This window comes from Euprymna scolopes, chromosome 19 (assembly GCF_053919585.1).
Source record: "Euprymna scolopes isolate OS-2025 chromosome 19, ASM5391958v1, whole genome shotgun sequence".
NCBI classification, from domain to species: Eukaryota; Metazoa; Mollusca; class Cephalopoda; order Sepiida; family Sepiolidae; genus Euprymna; species Euprymna scolopes.
The window spans coordinates 16,100,376-16,119,098 of NC_136500.1; the positions used below are offsets into that span (position 1 = coordinate 16,100,376).

The 18,723-nt window shown below is 30.2% G+C and overlaps 1 protein-coding gene across 1 annotated transcript in view; it reads left to right on the forward strand.

Moving 5' to 3' along the window:
* Positions 1–350: 350 nt before the first annotated feature.
* LOC145303444 (dnaJ homolog subfamily C member 7-like) overlaps positions 351–18,723 on the forward strand; it is an 81,738-nt gene continuing 63,365 nt past the window's right edge. The window contains exon 1 of the mRNA XM_080144774.1: positions 351–507. Coding sequence (XP_080000900.1) covers positions 494–507 — 14 coding nt within the window. The 5' untranslated portion in view covers positions 351–493. The remainder of the gene's footprint in view (positions 508–18,723) is intronic.

Sequence of the window (18,723 nt, forward strand, 5' to 3'; positions counted from 1 at the left end):
AAATAAAAACGTCATGGAGAGAAAGAAAGAGTTATCGGTTTTAAGGCCGTTGCATAAAAGAGTTTGATAGATAGATTACAGAATGAGTGAAGAAAGAGAGAGATTGATAGATAGGCAAGATGAGACTGAGTGGCTGATCAGTAAGCGATAGAAAAGAGAGAAGGGTTGAAAGATAGAAAGAGTGAAATAGAGCTGGATCAATAGATAGGTATATAGATAAAACTGAGTGGTTGACCAGTAAGCGAGAGAAAAGAGAGGGATTGATAGCGTGTGAAGAAAAGAGAGATCAAAATACAGAATAACAGAGGGATCAATAGATAGGCAAATAAAAACGACTGAGTAAGCGAGAGAAAAGAAAGAGAGCGACTCATCCAAGGGAGATAATCAGTGTAGTAGTCAGTGGCAAGATTGACACAGGCTGGAAGGTTATATATTCTAGTCTCATCGAATTATATATACAGTGCTATATTTATCTGTATAAATAATATTAAGGATGACAGCCGATCAGTAAGTAAAAGAAAAAAATCCAACCCCTTTTCTATAACTGAAATAATAGTTTTCTATTCATTTTTTTGGTCTTTCTCTTTCTAAATATTGACGTATTCTTCAGAATTTCATCGTTTTTAGCTTCCTCTTTTCTATCTTCTCAGAAAAAAGACATTCACAAAAAGCAAGACTGTTAGATTGTACAACTGTGATAAACTTTAAGGAATCTAATTATGTAGGGTTTTTTTTTTGTCAGTTACCCCCCCCCCAAAAAAAAACAAAGAATGTTTGTATTTATTGACAGTGTGTTTAAATCGGAATTATATATCGCTCATGAGATTTTGATTGCGTACGTTTTCAGCGTCCCAAATTTTCTTTTCAAAAGCGATTTAATTTCAGACGATTATTCGGTTTGTGGTTTTAAAAATTACATTACAATTTTAGAACTAGTAACCGGAAAAATATTCATATTTAATATCAATTTTATATATATATATATATATATATATATATATATATATATTTTCTTTTTGTATATCTTTAAATTTGGAGCTATCGTTTTTTTTTTGTTTTTTTTTTTATCTGACTTAATTGCACTTGTTTTTAGTTGCATTTAGTTTTTTTTAATTCCTAATATAATAAATAGCTTAAATTCATGCAGAACTCTGCGGACCTCTCGGAATAAAATCAAATATCACTAAAAAAGTATCCAATACAGAATATTTCCCAAAAGTTGTCTTATTTTCTATTACGATTTATTGAAATTAAACACAAAAACAAAGCTAAAAAATTATTTTTGAATATTCTGTATTAGATACGTTTATTTTATTTTTATTTTAGATTGACAGTCCCGCAGCAAGCGTCAGGAGACTTTGCTTGACTTTAAGCGATAAATAAATACTAAGTTTTTTTTTTTCTTTTTTTTAATATCGATATCAAATCAAATTTGTATGACTAAAACTACAAATCGAAGAAAAGAATTTATGACACAGAAAACCTGCAGTGCAGCCCAGACTTGTTTGATTTAAAGACCAACGTTTTTTTTTTTTTTTTAAATAATGAACAAGAAAATGACATTCACAAACGTGACTGTTATAAGTTATAGTTTATTTTCTCTTTTTAAATCGATTTTACTTGCAACCCTCTCCTCTTAATACATCGGTAAAGATCTTAAATGTATTTCAATATTTATTAATCTTTAATTGTTCCGATTTTTTTAATCAGATCGAACCGTCCTGGGTGTGGTTTTTAATAAAAGAACATATTGATTTTAAAGTTATTTCTGAATAATAAGATGTAAAATAATATTTGAAAACGAAGTCACAATTTTCTTTTATTCTACTAATAACTAATTTCATCAGCGATCTGATTAATTATATTTGTTTTCTTGCCACATGTATAAAATGTTGGTTTCTAAGAAAACATTTTGTTGGAAATGTATTACTCTTGTCTTTAATTTTGTAAATTTCGTTACATGTTTAAAAATGTAGAAATCCAGATATTTGGTTTCGTTTACATATGTGTGTGTATATGTATATATAACGGTAAAATTAAGTACAACTTAAAAGCATGTTCTTTAATTTATTTAATTATATTGAATGAATTTTAATCTTTCTTTTTGTTGTCCATTAAATATAAAGGTTGTGTCATCTTCAGCTAAAATGGCTGGTAATATTGGCTGTTCTAATCTTATGACTTATTTCTCTTTAATTATCATAGATCGACTCTGATATTGCTCTCTTTGTGTTCGATAAATTAATCTGTACTCTTTTTGGCTAATAAGTCTGAGTAAATCCTTTATTTCGTAGATTTTTTTTTTTTTCATTTTTGTGGGTCAATTCACTGGTGTCTACTGCTTTTTTCTTCCTTCTCTCTCTCGCCTCTCGAGAGTGGGTAGCGGTATGAGGAGGAGTGGTAAGAGATGACGATGTCACATGGAACCGACTAGAAAATTGCCTTCTCTTCCTCCCACTCTCTCTCTCTCTCTGTCTCTATGCGAGGATTTTTCTTTTCCTAGACTTTTATTTTCTGTTTTTCTTCATATATAACTTTAATTTTTATTCCACACACACAAAAAAATCTGTTTTCGTTTATTAATTATTCAATATTCATTCATTTATTTCGGTCGGACATTTTTACTATAGACAACAAATCGGAGAAGAGGTCAAACAATTATATAACAAATAAATTTTACCAAAGGCAAGATTTACTCTTTTTAGAGTAAATAGTTTTCTAGCTACCTAGATAAGATTTTGGTGTTTTAACTTATTTTAAAGTTTTTATTTAATTATGAACACAAGTAGTGCCGAGATTAGAAAACAAAATGGCGGCCATGAGGTGTCACGTTTAGGTTCTCGATAATGGCTTAAAAATAAAACAAAAATTATAGAAATCCGCCCAATAACTGTCACCGTGACATTTATTGGGCGGATTTTTTTTTTTATTTTTTATTTATTTATTTATTTTTCAGCATTTTGTTTTATTTGTATTTATACTGGGCGAGATCGGGAGAAGAGTAATTTAAACATTTGTATTATGTTTGTTTCTTTATCACTTTTTCGAGTTGTTGTCTATAGTAAAAAATTGGGTTTGTATTAATGTAACTGAAAATGTTTTCTTAGAAACTAAAAAATGCACTTTTGTTCTATTTAAGCCAATATATTAAACATAAATCGGGTTTGTATTACTGTACACATAGATTCGAAAAAGTTGTCAAAAAACAAATATATAACAAATGTTATCAAAGGCAAGATAAGTTAATTTTCTACCTAATTTTCTAGTGTTTTTATTCAATTTAACATGTTTATTGAGCTCGAAAAACAGTGTTTACCGATGTATTGGAAAATTTAAAATGGCACCCGACTCTCTCTTTGACACGGTAAGTTTGAGAAAAGAAGTTAAAAAAAAAAACTAGACAAAATACTGTTAGAAATTCGCTCAATATATGTTACCGTAACATAGGCTGACAAATATTCGGCGTGTTTTTGACAGTAGTTTGCATTTTTTTTTTTTTTTTGTACTTGTACAGTTTAGTCAAGACATTAAAAAAAATGAAAATATCGAAAACGGTTATATTGTACGTTGGACTGAAGATCTCCGAAAAAAAAATTCATTTAATTTGATCGAGTAGTTTTTATTTTACAGCAGAAAACGTTTTTATGAGAGCGCGTTTGAAGTCAGCCATTACGAAATTTGTTGAACACGCCGAAAGGAGATAACTCCAGTTAAAGCGCCGACACTCCCTCCCCATCTTTATTACTAGCTTTTCTTCTTAAAAATCAAACCTTTTGCTCGACATCATGACAAATTGTTTTTTCGCTGTAAAATAAAAACTACTTGATGATATTAAGTGGAAATATTTTTTTTCAGAATTTCAGACTATAACGAGTACGTACAATATAACTTTTTTCAATATTTTCATTTTTTAATGTCTTGACTAAACTGTATAAGCACCTTTTTTTTTCTTTTAATTCTTTTTCCCAAACTTACCGTGTCAAAGGGAGAGTCGGGCGCCATTTTAAATTTTCTAATATATCTGTAAACACTGTTTTTCGAGCTGAATAAACATGTTAACTGTAAACACTAAAGACATATCCAGTCAGGTAGAAAAGTAACTTATCCTGCCTTTGATAACATTTATTTGTTCTATATTTGTTTTTTGACAAAATCAATACGAATTGTGATGACTCGTTTATTTATTGATAAAATTTGGATGTAAGCAAAATTTTTAATGTCAAAGATGGGTTTGTATTACTGTACACATAGATTCGAAAAAGTTGTCAAAAAACAAATATATAACAAATAAATGTTATCAAAGGCAAGATAAGTTACTTTTCTACCAAACTGGATATATTTTTCGTGTTTTTATTCAATGTAACATGTTTATTCAGCTCGAAAAACATACAGTGTTTATCGTCACCGATGTATTGGAACATTCAAGATGGCGTCTAATTCTCTCTTTAACATCGTAAGTTTGGGAAAAGATGTTATAAATAAAAAACCGGATAAAATACTGTTAAAAACTCGCTCAATATATGTTAGCGTGACATAGGTTGACATATATTCGGCGGGTTTTAATAGTATTTTGTATAGTTTTATTTATAACACCTTTTTCCAAACTTTCGGTGTTAAAGAGGGTGTGAGTGAGACGCCATCTTGAATTTTCGAATACATCGGTAAACACTGTATGTTTTTCGAGCTGAATAAATATGTTACATTGAATAAAAACACAAAAAATATATCCAGTTTGGCAGAAAAGTAACTTATCTTGCCTTTGATAACATTTATTTGTTTTTTTGACAACTTTTTCGAATCTGTGTACAGTAATACAAACCCGTCAAGGGTTCGTATAAGATTTCTATTCTATACTTTAACCTTACAATTTAATAAAAACAGATATCATAAAACTTTAATTAAACTTGAAAATACTATTTAAAAAAATAGCACGGATCAATAAGTGCACTAGCACGGAAAATTTTAATGAATGAAATTTTGTCTCACCAACGCGAGACACGGATTTAAACCCTCCAATATGTAAACACTATGTAACTGTAATTTCGGTACAGGCGATAAATGGGGGGAAAATGGTAATGGGATAGTTTTGAAAGTCTGTTTATTTTAATTTTTTCGTAGGTTTCCGATTATTATTTTTATTGTATTTGAAAGATTAAAGCATAAAGTTAATTTCCAAAAGGAAAAAAATATTTGCAGACTGGAAAGGAAAAAAAAAAACAAACAAAAAAGGTTATAACTAAAAATATTCTCGTGGCAACAAATTCAGCTAAATTCTAAAGTTAAATAAATTCATTTTAAAAATCCTTTAGAAGATAAATATTAATTCTTGGGTCTATTTCAAAGATAATTAATAAAGTCAAGTTGTAAGATATTGAATTGACCCCCCCCCCCCAAAAAAAAAACACCTTGCTTGTACAAAAATTAGCTTAATTAAGCCCCGAAAAGCGAGAGATTCTGGCTTCACACAAACAAAACGAAGTTGTCTAAGTATGGATTCTAAGGAAGCAGATTGTCAGTAAGTCAAAAGGCTGCCTGAAAATGATGTCAGATAGTTGGAGGGAGGTAGGAGCGCAAAACCAATGGATTTTTTTCCCCTAGCCGTGCATCCATACATTACTATCGTGAGCGTTTGTATAATTTTTACCATTTTTTTTAAATAAATTATTTTTCTTTGTTCCCGCTTTTAAATGTTTTCATTTTTATTATTTTTCAAGATCATATATAAATTATGTTATGCTGAAGATTATACATTCATTCAGGCAAGGAAAATATTAGAATCTTGCATATAAAAATTAGGCAAAAAATATAATCTGAAAATAAAAAACAGGAAATGTTTTTTCAATTATAATTTTTTTTTTTGTGTGTGAAAATACTAAATGGACAATGCTTAATTCAATGATAATATTGGTAGTTCGGGAAATCAATTTTTCTGCAAGTTATATCAATTTCGTTAATGCGAACTTTCGTGTTTTTTTATGTTACAATTTACGGCACTTCTGCATGTCAGTGACGTATTACCAACAGACGAGATCGATCTATGTTCTTCAAGAGAAAAATGACATCGAGCGGCTATTATGTGACCCTCAAATATAAACAAGTGTTTATGGTAATGCGAAAATATATAACAAAATAACACAAAAATGACATGTTGAAACATTTATTGAATAAAAAAAAAAAATGTATCAAAATATAATTTTAATGTATTAATTAGGTACGTGCAAAATGAATGCCAATGCTCAAATTGAATAAAATTTTGACCCTCTCCCTTTACTTAAAAAATCACCAAAAATCAGGAAATTAACCAATTTTAATTAAATTTTCAATATTTATCAAATAATCACGGAATATATTGAACCCATTATTTTTTATTTAAATCTTAATGGAAATGTATTTTGGTTAAACAAAAATACCTTTACTTAAATTTATGGATTTCAGTAATAAAAAGAATTAAAGGAATTTATTTTTGCTTTTTTATGAAAATAAAGCATCCTAAAATATAACAATTAAAAAAATATATTTAATTTTTACAGGAACATTACGATAAAAGCCCTAAAGTCTATTAATGAATTGGATATAACTCTAAGAAAAATGAATTTCTCGAACTACCGGTATTGAATTAAGCATTGTTTATTTAATATTTTCATACACAAAAATTATAATAGCGAAATTTTTTTTTTTTTTTTTTTTTTTTTTTTTTACAGGTTTCGCATTATTTTTATATTGTAAGACTTAAATATTTTCCTTGCTTGAAAGAGGGAAACTTTCGGCGTAACATAATTTTTATATAATATTGGCCAATAATTAAAAAAAAATTTAAAAACCGGAACATAGAAAAATAATTAAATTAAAAATGATAAAAATTATACAAACGTTTACATGTATGGATGCAAGTCTTGGGGGGGGGGACTCAGCACCCCTCCCTCCTTTTAATTACATGATGTCATTCTCAGACAGCTTTTAGACTCTCAGATTTTGGGCCTCCGTATATTCTGTGTTTACAAAACTATGGTTTGTTGCGTTTTTGCAAACAGCAAAATAACTTTGTTTTTGGGCGAGTCCAGATATTTTTTTTGTGCAAACAGTGTTTTTTTTTTTTTTTTTTATTCAATATCTTAGGACTTTGCTTTACTAATTATTTGAAATAGACCCAGAAAACCAATATTTATCTTTTAAAAGGATTTTTACAATGAATTTGTTTAACTTCAAAATTTAGCTAAATTGGTTAGCTCACCATGAAAACATTTTTTCCATGACTTTTTTTTTTTTTTTTCATACAAATATTTTTTTCCTTTGGGAAATGAAGTTTAGTTTTTATAGAGGTTGAAGAATAATTTATTTTTTTTTTTTTTTAGGGGGGGGGTACTCATGCACTAGCAGTGTCAGAAAACACCATTAAAAATGCTTGATAAAAAATTGAATAATTCGACCTATCTTTTGAAGCTTATAACTACTCGAAAAGTGTAATTCAAACCCTAATTTTTTTTTTTTTCGATTAAAGGAGCAAAGACCAAATTTTAAAAAAATAACAGGTTTAAAATCAAATTATGCAATATTTGTTTTTCTGGTTTTTTTTTAAATCTGTTTTCTTTAAAAGATTTAAAGAAAACCAACAAATTTTAACTTACTTCGAGAATAATAAATATATATAATAATATATATAAGTTCCAAAAAATCACTTACCTATAAAAAAATACTAATCAATGGGTACTTCCATTCTTCATTGTTAAGAATTTATCCATATTTATATTTTATATTCCATGTCCTTTTTAAATAAAATACTTAAGCGAGTATTAAAAAATATTCGACTTCAGCTTGTCGTGTGTGGAAAAAGTTATAAACTATGGTGGCCTGTAAGCGACAGAATTAATGTCTCTTTCTATTGCTGGCTGTAAAGTTAGTAAATATGGGCTACTGTAGTAGAAAAATAGTCCCATTTCACTTATCAGTTTTTGCTGATAAAAAAAGACAGTGAAGCGTTTTTTATTTTATTTTTAATTCTCTTAAAGATCTGTTAGATCTACAGGAAATGTGCTTACAGTTATATCTCATAGGACTAGCGAATCTCTTGACGGAGGCTACCTTTCTAGGGCAATTGCTCTTGACATATGAAAGGCCTTTGATAGAGTATGGCATAAAGGTTTACTTCACAAGATCTCCAGTTATGGTATAGCTGGAAATGTCTTCTCAATTATTAAATCATTTCTGTCTGATAGGTTCATAAGAGTAGTGGTTGATGGGCAAAAATCAGAAGCTCTCAGTATTAATGCTGGAGTCCCTCAGGGGTCCATCCTGGGCTCTACTCTCTTCCTGATCTATATTAATGATCTTCCAAATCACATCCTTACATCATTCGTAGACATCTATGCTGATGATACTATCTATGGTAGCACATCTAAGACCTTAAACGACCAAGTTCTCTCTGGTTCTCTCTCCTCTGATCTTGAACACATGGTACAATGGGGAAAGAGGTGGCTTGTTACTTTTAATGTATCTAAAACCAAGCTTTTATCTTTACATCATCAACGCTCTGATCCCCATCTGGCATCAATTGAAATGAATAGCTCTCGTCTTGAGGATGCCTCATGTTTTGACAAGCTTCTGGGCTTGACCTTTACTCCTGATCTTAAATGGAACACGTACATTAAATCCGTTGCGAAGGCCGCTGGAAAAATGGTGGGATCCTTCTATCGATCCAGTAGATATCTCACTGCTGATGCAATTCTCTATCTAGTTACGTTCAAGGATGGGGTAGTTGCCACATCTGAGCAAGAGTTGCTAGAAAGGACTTATCCTGCCTTGATAGAGTTCAAAATAGACTTCGTAGCCTTGTGGGGGATGTCCTTTTCTCTTCCCTGCAACCTCTTTCTCACAGAAGAGATGTTGCGAGTTTGCTTTATCATTATTTTCATGACAGATGCTCGGCTGAGCTCTTTTATGCCCCCCCCCCAGCCAAACTTTCACAAGAAACACTCGTCTAGCAGAAAACACTATCACTAGTTTCCCCCCACTCTTTATTTGTGCCTATACCTAAACGTTGATTCCATGAGCAAAGCTTCTTTCTTCGTGGCTTAGTGGGGGATGCCCTTTTCTCTACTCTGCAACCTCTCTCCCACAGAAGAGACGTTGCGAGCCTATCCTTGTTTTATCTTTATTTCCATGGCAGGTGCTCGTCTGAACTCCAATCTCTGGTCCCCCCTCGCCAATCATTCACGAAAAACACCCGTCTAGCTTAATCTACTGAAAAATTTCCCCCACTCTATATCTGTGTCTAAATCAAAACGCGGATTCCATGAACAAAGCTTCTTTCTTAGAACTGCACGCCTGTGGAACTCTGTTCCGTCTGCTTGCTTCCCACCGGACTACAACTTGGATGTCTTCAAGTCCAATGTTAACAAATTCCTAATGAACCGGCCCCTTAAGTAAACACTTCATCAAATCTCCACACTAACGTAATGTACTTGCAATAACCCTTATCCCTGAGTGGCTTCCGGGCCTTGATAAGTGGTGATCACTGTAAAAAAAAAAAAAAAAAAAAAAATTATGATTAAACGAAACTTTCTGTGCAATATAACAAGATTATAAGGTTTCACTTGTAAAAAAAAAAAAAAAAAAAATTCAACATGGTTTTTAAAAGAAAGGTTTTAAACTTTGGACTTTACAGGTAAATTTGTAAATAACCTTTCTTTTTTTTTTTAATTATTCTATTTATTGATCTTTTCTCTTCAATTTGTAATATATAAATTTGAGGTGAGAAAATTAATTTTCATTTTAATAGATTTTCAAAATGGGGGTGGTTGAATTTTAAAAAGACACTTGCTAGAATATTATATTCGGTTTATTGGAAACATTGTAAAATTTCACATTGAACCCAAAAATATTGTAAAAGTTGAACCAATAGAAAAATTTTGATAGATTTTTAAAGTGAAAAAATTTAACTCGTAAAATTCAATTGATTTCATTACGTAGAAAAAATGGCTGAATGAACATGTGCAGGCCCTTTATAAACACTGTTTTTTAAAAAATAAAAAATATTTCTATTATGTTTTAAACAACTTTCATAGTTCATTTTGGAAGTATATTCCATAAAGAAAAACAACCCACTTTAAAAAGAGAAATTACGAGTTTTTTATATTTTATTCAGTTTTCTGGTAGGGGTGTCAAAAATTCCCCCAAAATTCTGATACACCTAGTTGTGTACCTATTCTGTACTTTCACTAACAATTTAATAAAAATGGATATCGTAAAACTAATTAAATTTAAATACTATTTCAAAATAGCGCTGATCAATAAGTTCACTAAGCACTTCTCTTCTTTTTTTTTTTTCCACAGTAAGATTGTATAAACATATATCGAAATATAATTTGTCTGTCAATCTGTCAGTGTAGCAAAATAGAATTTTAAAAACATGAAATATTTATAGAGGTTTCAGAATAATTTTTTTTGTACAGAAGGATTGTAGCAAAATGTAATTTTAGTTTGCATGCACTTTTAGAAAAGGAAGAGTTATCGACCCCTGTTCTTTGGCTGACAAGTGACATCTGTCGGCCATGCTTGAAACTAAAATACACATTCACCTCATGTAACTGACATGCAGAAGTGCACAATTTTATTTTCATAAAAAAGCAAAAATAAATTCATTTTCTTTTTTACTACTGAAAGCCATAATTTTAGTAAATGTATTTTTTGTTTAAACAAAATAATACATTACATTTCCACTAAGATTCAAATTTGATAAATACTGAAAATTTCATTACAATTGGTAACATTTTTCAGATTTTTTTTAATTAAAATTTTTAAATTTTTTTTTTTTTTTATAAGGGAGGGGTCAAAATGTCTATACATATTGAGCATGGGTTATTCATTTTGCATGTACTTATAATATAACTTTTGTACCATTTTAGAAAAAGCTTCAAATAAACTAGTAATTATTTTTAAATTTTATAGCATGCAAAAAATTTGAGACCAAAATCATGTTTACATTATCAACGCTTCCTATATAGTAATCATTTTGTAGATGTAAACACACTTACAAACATCTAGCAAAAGTCAACTAATGGTAAGATTTTCATGAAATTTTTCTATATATATTCAAGTTTAAATTAAATTTTAAAAGTTTTCGTTAAATATATGAGGGAGGGAAATATTTTACGAAGACTAAACAAAATAAATTTAGGTCCATAAAAATTGCAACATTTTATGAAACTAAAGAGTTTAAATAATTAAAAAATAGTTATATAAATTCATTACTTATTTACTTGGCTTGAAATTGTAAATAAAAAGTGGACGTAAAAATCAATATTGTTTACAAATATCCAGGTCTTTTGTCAATAATATATATATATATATATATATATATATATATATATAAATAAATTCGTATTCCTGTTTGTTTGTTCACAATTTGAGTAATATATACAAAAGTTTCCTTACTTTACTCTTTCATTTATTTCTATATATAGTATGATTCTTACAAAATATACAATTAAGAGATCATGTCGTTTGCATATTACATCAAAAAAAATCGATTTTATTAAATAGTGGTATCTTAATATTTCTAGTGAGAGAATTGCTTGAAGTGTTCTATTTAAAATTGTTATTTAATAAATTTTTAACAAATTATATTGGCTAGCATGGGTACCCAGCATTACCTGGGTGCTTGGAGGTGTGTGTTGAGCAAAAAAAAAAAGTGGTAGTAGGAAGGCAGGCTTGAACCCGTACCGTGAAGGAGGAAAAAACGTGATGTCTTTGCTGTTACGACCACCAACAAACCGGAAGTGATGTAGGTTTAAATTAAGGCTAGATAATCGAAAAGAGGGGATGACTTTCGAAAATATTGGCAAAAAAAGCGACCCCTCCCTGTAGAAAAGTGCCCAGTTGAGGGTGAAGAAATTAATATATGCATTAATATAATTACACGTAATAGTTAACTAAAGATGATCATCCCATAAGAAAACCAAATAAACTAATAGGGAATTAATTAAAATGAATGTTTAAAGAATATGCAAATAGGCCAGATCTTTTGCTAATGATGCAATTCCACAACCCATATGCAAGAAATTTGTATTTCCTTTTTAAATAAATAGAAAAGAGGGGTTTTAATATGAATATCAATACACGCACAAAAAAAAAAAATTATAGGACTATAGATAACATATTTAATTTATTTCGAATTATTATTCCAACATCGATTTATTTTTTTTAAGAGTTATTTGACCTTAGAAACTTCCGAATGTTTCATTTTGTTTTTATTCTTTAAACGGCTATACGGAAATCAATAAATTTTTACAATGTGACCCAGCGTCATTTAACACCAAAAAAATAAAGATCTACTGCCCCTCCCCTAAACTCCACAATTTACACTTTTTCGGGTTTTTTTTTTTTTTTTTCACGTTAATTTCAGCAATTACAAACTTAACTTTCTAATTAAAAAAAAAAGTAAATTTTTATGGCGTGACCCAACGTCGTTTAACCCCTAAAAAAATGAAGACCAACTCTTCTGGGGCCTAATATGTTTAAACACCCTTTATAAATAATATGAAAGAAGAAATTTTGAAAAAAAGAAAAAATTATTTTAGAGTGGGGGATTAATTTTCTATAATGTAAAATGAAAACCCACTTTTTGGCCACAAAGAGTTCAACGACACCTGTTATCTATAGCATTTTTTTTTTTTTTTTTTTTTTTTTTTTTTTTTTCAAGTTTGGCGATGGGGAGAATGACAAATACGTTTTTTTTTGGGGGGGGATTACATTTAAAACATAAAATAGCGATAAATTTAATTAAATTTTATGAGACCATTCTGTACTTTCACCTAACAATTTTATAAACAAAACGAACCCCAAAATATCACAAATTCAATTTTTTTGTAGTGGGAGGATTACATTAGAAACATAAAATGCCGAAAAATTTAATTTAATTGTTTTGGTAGATCTTCATTTTTAAAAAAATTTTTTATTTTTATTTATTTTTTTTCGAACGGGCATTCGCTGCTATTTTTATTGAAACAAAAGTTGTAATGATTTATTATATATATATATTTTTTTTTTTTTTGAGGGGGGTCTTTTCAGTGCTGAATATCCAGAGAACAGTTTCTTCTCTTTGTATCCCTTCTGTCGAAATATCTGGAGAAAGTATCACATATTTCTTTTTTTGGGGTGATTACATTTACATGTTTTCATCCATTATTTTATTTTTGGAATTGTTGTTGGAGTATCCACGTTACCCATGATGAAAATGATTAGTATAGCAGGTGTGTTCCAAATGAAACTTCATGTCAACCTGGGCAACGCCAGGTACCCATGCTAGTATACTAGTTAAATTACAACAAAACAATTCTAAAACCTAATTAAGATTTAAATAGAATATAATTCCAATATTCTGTAATATGAAGTGTTAAACAGTTTTTTGTGTAAGGTTTGAACATTTTTTTTTTTTTTTTTTTTTTTTTAAATTCATAAAATATAGAAAATGACTATTAGCAATTCTAAAATAGTAAATTCAACTACAACTTGAAATTATTTTAATTGTTAAAAGATGTTTATTTCTAGGGGAGGGTTGACTTGATTTTTGTGCCTATTTTTAAAAAAATGTACGAAGGTCTCTAATTTCATTAACATAGGCAATAGCAAAAAAAAAAACAAAAAAAAAACGTTGCTTCCCCGATTCAGTTAAAACAACTAGTGGCATTCATAAAAAGTATGCACAATTATAAGATACGCAAAATGATGACGTGGCTGATAGTGCGTAAAATGTGATTTTGCACAACAATTTGGATCTATTATCAAATTGGTTCTGGTCAAAAGCTGATTTTTTTTGCTTTTAAAAAAGAATCTTAATCTGTTATGAACTATTAGGGCGGTTCAGCTTTTGAAATGGATTTTATATGAACAGTTGAAGTTTTGCATTTTTGTACGTTTCTCGATAGATAATTGGATTTTGTTTAGGTTAGTTTGATCTACTGATTATTGTTTCTATTTTTATTTATTAGATAATGACTTAAAAAAAAAATTTTTTTCACTTATCCAACGCTTGCATTTTTCGTAATACACTGAAAATGGTCTTCTCGGCTAATATCACAGAAAACAAATTTTCTATTTGCCAACGAAATTTAGACAGTCATAAGCTAACAGCTAACTGTGTTACCAAAATTAATTTGCTGTCATTGTTCTGCAAAGTTCTGTGTCGACATTAAAAATGTTAAGAAATAAAAATTTTTAAAATACCTAATATTTTTACATTTAACTTTTGTTTTGGGAATGACGAAACCTTAACAAGAACTGCAGATGAAAAAACAAAAAAAGTGACTCTGCTTTCCGAAAGTGGGTTTACAATGATTGCTGATGAAAAATAAAACCTGAAATTTAAAATTTTCAAAATATAATCAGATTTTTAGTTCCTATTTAAGCTTCAAAGAATTTTTTTTATGTCTTTCGTATGATGTAAACGTTAATCCATTTAAATTGGGACAAGCATAGGGAGATGGTTTCAAAACAGACTGTTGATTTGGTGACTGTTATGAATAGAGATGTTAGCATATAACTATTAAGATCTTTCAGAAAATTATGCCTAAACTGCGAGTATGTAATTAGCATATGAATGACAGTGAAAGAAATGGAGGTACTCTTGACTGCTGACGACATTTTATTTACAAAGGCAACGCATATAAAGATACAAATTACATCTATCAGTCTTACTAACTTGAGTTTTTGTGTCACAACTATCACGGACAGAAGCAATACATTACCATCTTTCTTTACCCAGGTTCAAAGTCATCCTATTGTTGGCACCTACCAAGATCTCTCGTCTTTTTCATGTCTCCACATGAGAATTTGCATAATAGAGGTAAAATAAGGAAACAAAATAAGTTATTTTCCTTAATCATAGTTTTGTCATCTTAACAGTGACATTTAAAGAATGAATAAGAATGCTTGGGTTCATAGATATAGCAAAAAAAAGCCCAAGGAAAACATGCGAGAAAGTGATAAGGAAGGATTTGAAAGCGAGAAAGGATCTGGCAAGAAATAGGTCGGTTGAAAAGTTAGTTTATAAACTCATCCGATAATGTCGCTAAATAGTTTGCAGGTGATATGAGAAAAATAAACCATTAAAAATGTTTCTTTTCTTAAACATTATTACATGAGGTGTTATTTTGTGTAAAAAGTTCATTGATTTCACACATTGAAACTAGAAATGCACAATTAAAGTTTGTAGACATTTAATGAATAAAAAAAATCAAGATGGCTGTTCAGTTGCCATTTCTGAGACTAATAAGCAGATCAAAAACTAAAATTGAGTCAAACGGAACGAATCAATGGTACTTCGGGAATTATTTCTGATTTTAAATTAAAACTAAATTTTACTTAAAATTAAAGTTGTTTAAAAGTTGCTTGAATTATTTGTCATTCTAATGTTTAAAAGAAAAAAATTAATTTAAAATAAAAATTGTTTAAAAGTTGAACTTTATTTTTTTTTCATTGATTTGACATAAGTAAAAAAAAAGTTTTCTCTTTAAATGCACATGATGCAGTAAAGGATTTTCACAAATTTATTTGTGCCACTCAGTCTCTCCACATAAACTCATAAAGATATGAACTAAACAGATTCACTGAAGTCCTGTCGATTCATTCCTTTTGACTCTTATTGCAAGGTCAAGGCTGCTTTTTGGTCTACGAAATGGCAACTAGACAACCATGTTGAGTTTCATTTTAATGCCTTATTTTTCTCACATCCCCTGCAAACTTTTGGAGCAACATTATCAACCCATTCAACACGTCTGCATGAAAAAAAGGGGGGGGGGCGATATTAAGCTTAGGAGGGGTTAACCAGCTTCCTTCTTTGGAGGAAATTTTTAGAGAATATCAAATTTACAAGCTATTCCCAGTCATATATATATCCTTGTCAGGGAGATGATGACGTTAGGTTTTTGCAGTTCTTAACATCCACCTACATACAGCACCTAGTAAATTTTTAGACTAATTGATAATTGTTATTCAGATTATTGTTCTCATCTTGATTGTTTTTGCTAATTTAACCACCACACTTTACGTGCAGGTTTTCAAACTTCAGAACTTTCTATTTAAAAATTGAACTTAAATCTAATCAGAAGTTTGGACTGATCCCTTCATTTAATCCACACCACAGCTGGTAAATTTTTGTCATTCTGTCAGCCATGTCTGGGTAGAAGTGTTAATCTGTTATTTTTAGTATCACCTGTAGTAATTTAATTTATGGTGTAATGGTTAAGTGTAGGTTAATAATCAGTTCTAAGTGATAGACTTCTTGGGGGTGTATCCTTACTACAAACCCGACATAAAAACAAATACTTTTACAATAGTTGACAGAATGAAAGTAATCTAATTAATAGAAATTCTGTCCTAGTTTCTCTTTACAATATAAATTCCCCAAATTTGGAAAAAAAAAAAAAAAAAAAAAAAAAAGTGTACTTAAAAGTCAGAAGTTACTTTGGTGAATACCAGGAAATGTTGTTTGAATGATAAAAATTTTCATTATTTGATATTTTGTTAAATAAATTGACGATTTTCTTAATTTTAGCCCTCATTCTTCCATAAGATCTGTTCATGATCTCTATATTGTCAACAGAAGGAAACCAAGCCCACATTTTTTTATTGCCCAAATTGTTGTAGAAATTAAATCCATTTCCTTAAGGATTGGTTACTTGTAAGAAATGAAAAATTACTAAAATGTTAAAAATTGAATTTAATTTTGAATCATCTTTCGAATTTCTCACTTATTCCGTATTAAATTTAGAATATTTAATAGAATTAAATATTTTTCAACTGAAAAAGTGTAATATCACTATCTATATAGTCAAAGTACATTATAACTAAACAGCCCGACAATAACATAAATTTCAAAAATTTTAAAGTCTCATCATAATTAATATTAACAAATTGTCTTTTAGACATAATCATTTTAAATTTCTATGCATTTCACATTTATATGCAACATCTTATCACTATATATGCTTGCTTGACAGTTGAATACTAGCCATTAAAAACTAAAAATGATATAAACCCAACAAGACTCGACCCTTTGTCTGATCATGAATTGATGAATGAAATCGAAACTACTTGTGAAACTAAGGACCAAGAAATCCACTAAACTTCTATATGCCAATTTGACTGAAAAATAAGTGGATTATTCAAAAAATTCTAAAAACAAAAACTGCTATTTAATAACATTTGCCTTACTAAAACTGGACATTATCTTTTTTAAATATACAAAGGAGTCACCGCTTATCCTCAAGTGGCCTCTGGGTTAATGAGTGTACCAAAGTCAATGGGAAAATATCGTAATTGTTAGTGGAAATTTGGTAAATTTGATCACTTAAGGGGACGGTTGATCAAGAACTTGTTCATGTTGGACTTGAAGATGACCATATTGTAGTCAGTTGGAAAGCAGGGAAACAAGTTCCACAGGCGAACAGTTCTTGTTCATGGAATGTTTGTTTTAGGTTTAGGCACAGCTAGTGGGGGGAAAATTATTGACAGTGGTTTCAAATAGACAAGTTTTTTTTTTGTTTTTTTTTGTGAAAATCAGGCAAGGGGGATCATAGATTGGAGCTCAGACGAGCACTTGCCATGAAAATAATGATAAAGCAAAGATAGGTTTGCAACCTCTTTTCTGTGAGAAAGAGGTTGCAGGGAAGAGAAAAGGACATACTTCACTAGGCTATGAAGTCTATTTTGAACTCTGTCAAGGCAGGATAAGCTGCTTCTAGCAACTCTTGTCCAGATGTGGCAACAGTATTGCATCATTGCATCAGCAGTGAGATCTCTACTGGAGCGATAGAATGATCCCACCATTTTTCCAGCAGCCTTGACAATGGATTTGATGTATGTGTTCCATCTCAGATCAGGAGTAACGGTCAGGCCCAGAAGCTTGTCAAATCTTGGAGACTCCCAAGACGAGAGCCATTCATTTCAATTGATGCCAGATGGGGATCAAAGCGTTGATGATGTAAAGATAGAGGTTTGGTTTTAGATGCATTAAAATCAACCAGCCACCTCTTTCCCCATTGCACCACATGCTCAAGATCAGAGGAGAGAGAATCAGAACTTGGTTGTTTACAGCCTTTAAAGTGTTGCTATAGATGGTAGTGTTGTCAGCATAAATATCTACGAATGATTTTAGGATGTGATTTGGGAAACAATTGATGTAGACCAGGAAGAGAGTTGGATCCAGGATGGACTCCAGCATTAATACTGTGAGCTTCTGATTTCTGCCCATCAACCACTATTCTTGTGAATCTATTAGAGAAATGATTTAATAATTGAGAAAACATTTCCAGCTATACCATAACTGGAGATTTTGTGGAGTAGACCTTTATGCTATACCCTATCAAAGGCCTTTCATATGTCAAGAGCAATTACCCCAAAAAGGAAACCTCCCTTGAGAGATGTGCTAATCCTATGAGATATAACTGTTAGCACATCTGCCATAGACATAGCAGATTGGAAACCATATTGCATGTCACTGAGGAAGTTATTTTTACTGAGGTGCTTGACAACTTCTCTATTTAACCGATTCCAGCAACTTACTCATGATGCACAGGAGGCTGATTAGTCTGCACTGAGAGAGCTGACCGATCACCTGAATTTTTAAATATGGGACATACTGATGAGGTTTTTTAAGGTGTTGGGAAGCAATTTTCCTTAGGACAATGCTTAAACAGCTTTGTAAGTATGTTGAAGCTTTTTCAACAC